Genomic DNA, 2,384 nt, shown 5'->3' with positions numbered 1-2,384 from the left:
TAGAGAAAACAGGGAGTTGGCGAGGAAGGAGGACCATTAGGTTGTCATGACATCACCATGGGCTGGCTATAAAGCGGTGAGGACTAATACAGAGTTAGAAGAGCACTTGAGGAGCCTTGGAGTAAAGGACGGACTTGAAGCTTTTTATGTTTAACAGCTGATTGTCTGTTACTGCCGTTCCTCTTTCTGAACTTCAGCGCAGGGGAATCCCTTAAAGAATACAAGACTTGTCAAAATGAACTTGTCGTACTTGGTAGCTTGTGGACTTATGGTCACCCTGCTTTCAGTGAGGATGGGGGCAAAACCTTTATCTCAGGCACAGCAGAAGGTAAGACGAAGTCATTAATATCCTTGTTACAGAGAACTCACACTGTTTGATTCGCACTGTTAACTGTGAGAACTGACTGCTGGGTTCAGGAGTGAACAGCTGTTCTGTGGTCCAGCCGCTCAAGTCTGTTGTTTTACGCATCATATTTCATAATTTCAGTCATGCTTAGCAATTCTGTGAAAGCTTTTTTTCCACCCTCTGAATCTAAAATATCCCAGCAAATGGATTTTTTTCTTTTTATTAAAGAGACAGAATAGTTTATATCCAATAACGTCCAACCCCCTGTGATCTAAACGACCGTAATTTGCTCCCGAGCATCGTTTGTCAGTTTTACATTTTACGCGCATTGAAGTCATTTGAAAAGCGCTCCAACGGGAAAAAAGAAGAAAGAAACCAAAGCCTTTAGGCGGGAACCACTAAATCAAAAAAGGTTTAAGCAATATAATAAACGAATTTTCATGATGAATATATATTCACGTTCAACCTAGTATTAATCTTCCGATGGTTTTTTTTTACAAGAACTGAACAGCAACAAACTAAACTGTTTGTGCGTAAAATATCCATTACGCATATAATTAGCCTTTAGAATTAATCGAATTATAGAAATAATCATTTGAAATAAGAGTTTCGTTATTAGCATACTAGATCCTTATACTTAGAATGTTTGCAAGTTGATGGCACAATCTTCATCCAGACCAGAGGAGCGGGCTACAAGCACCTGCCTGACTCGTCTTAAGGTCTGAAGTGTTATAGCTGACCTGCCACATAGTTAACATGTAAATACAGAAACGCCACGTGAAAGTAACTATGTAAAGGATTTCCTTTGAGGGTTTTAATTTAGTGACTAAGGCATCTGTGAATCTATTTGGCAGTTTTTGGTTAGACACAACCACGGTCCCAGTCATGTTAGTTCTGTTATAGATTCGTGCGTGAAATTTGTTAAGAAAACACAAAAAACAAAACTTTCCCCTCTCAGTCAATTCACAATATGTTTGAAAGTGCGTAATTATGCAACAAGTTGAGGTTTCCCCCAATTCAAAATCAAGTGCAAACTGCTGCTCTGCTCAGACACCAAACGTGCATTTCATTCACATTAAAAGCATGTCTCTTTGAAACAATGCCTTGCCAAAGGAAGACATCACTCGTTTATTTTTTTAAATTTCTGTTTTAGTCTCTTAGAAGTTTGCTGGGGGAGGAGTTGGCAGAGTTTCTGGAGTCGGAGGAGAGGGAGAGGCGACTAGACGCTGTGCGCTCTCGGATACGGTTACTGCGAGATTTACGCATGGACACCCGGGCCAGAGGGATGTGGGCTCGGCTCCTTAACGACCAGCCCGCATCCAGGAGACACAAAGCGGGAAACAAGAAAGGGGGGTCCACGTCGCGGAGTGGCTGCTTCGGACACAAGATGGACAGGATAGGAACCATCAGTGGCATGGGTTGCTAGGGTTGGAACAGCGCTGTGATGGTGAGTGTTTGTTTCATATTAGAGTCACAATCAGATTCACTGTAACTTGACATGCTGGTATAAACCGAGAGGAATAAAACAAGGAAACAATGTGCAGAGATGAAAGCATTGTGGGAATATTAGGAAACAGGGATTGATATAGGAAGGGGAACAGGGGGAAACAATCAAGAGAGCAACTGGATAACATGAGGAAAGAAAGAGGAACAAGAAAGAAAACGGCCTCAAAATTATATTTGTCAATGGTCATCTAAGGACTGAACGACCAATGGAAATAACAAATAAGAGGAACTGAGGATACAGGCAAGAGAAAAAGAAAGAGAAAAGCTGTTTTATGTTCATTAAATGTTCTCATGTGGAGAAAGAACCAATAAGGAAAATACGGAAGGAAGGAAGGGAGGAAGGGAGGAAGGAAGGGAAAGGAAAGAAAGAAAGCAAGAGAGAAAAAAAACAACCAAAGATAAAAGGTTCAAGTTAGGTAATCATTTTTCTTCATGGTTGTCTCAGGACACTGTGTGCGTTGCATTCACTGTGAGACCAGTTAGAATAAAGACATAGGCCTTAGTGACAGTGATATGTATCAAGTGCTGAGCC

General features: G+C 41.1%; 1 protein-coding gene across 1 annotated transcript; it reads left to right on the top strand.

Moving 5' to 3' along the window:
* The first annotated feature begins 235 nt into the window (after nt 1-235).
* nppc (natriuretic peptide C) lies at nt 236-1,772 on the top strand. The gene is made up of 2 exons (XM_062424681.1): nt 236-328; nt 1,500-1,772. Exons 1-2 carry the CDS (start codon nt 236-238, stop codon nt 1,770-1,772), a joined length of 366 nt encoding a protein of 121 aa, XP_062280665.1.
* Nucleotides 1,773-2,384: the final 612 nt, after the last annotated feature.

This window comes from Scomber scombrus, chromosome 8, assembly GCF_963691925.1.
Source record: "Scomber scombrus chromosome 8, fScoSco1.1, whole genome shotgun sequence".
NCBI classification, from domain to species: Eukaryota; Metazoa; Chordata; class Actinopteri; order Scombriformes; family Scombridae; genus Scomber; species Scomber scombrus.
This window is presented reverse-complemented; position numbering and strand designations above follow the sequence as displayed.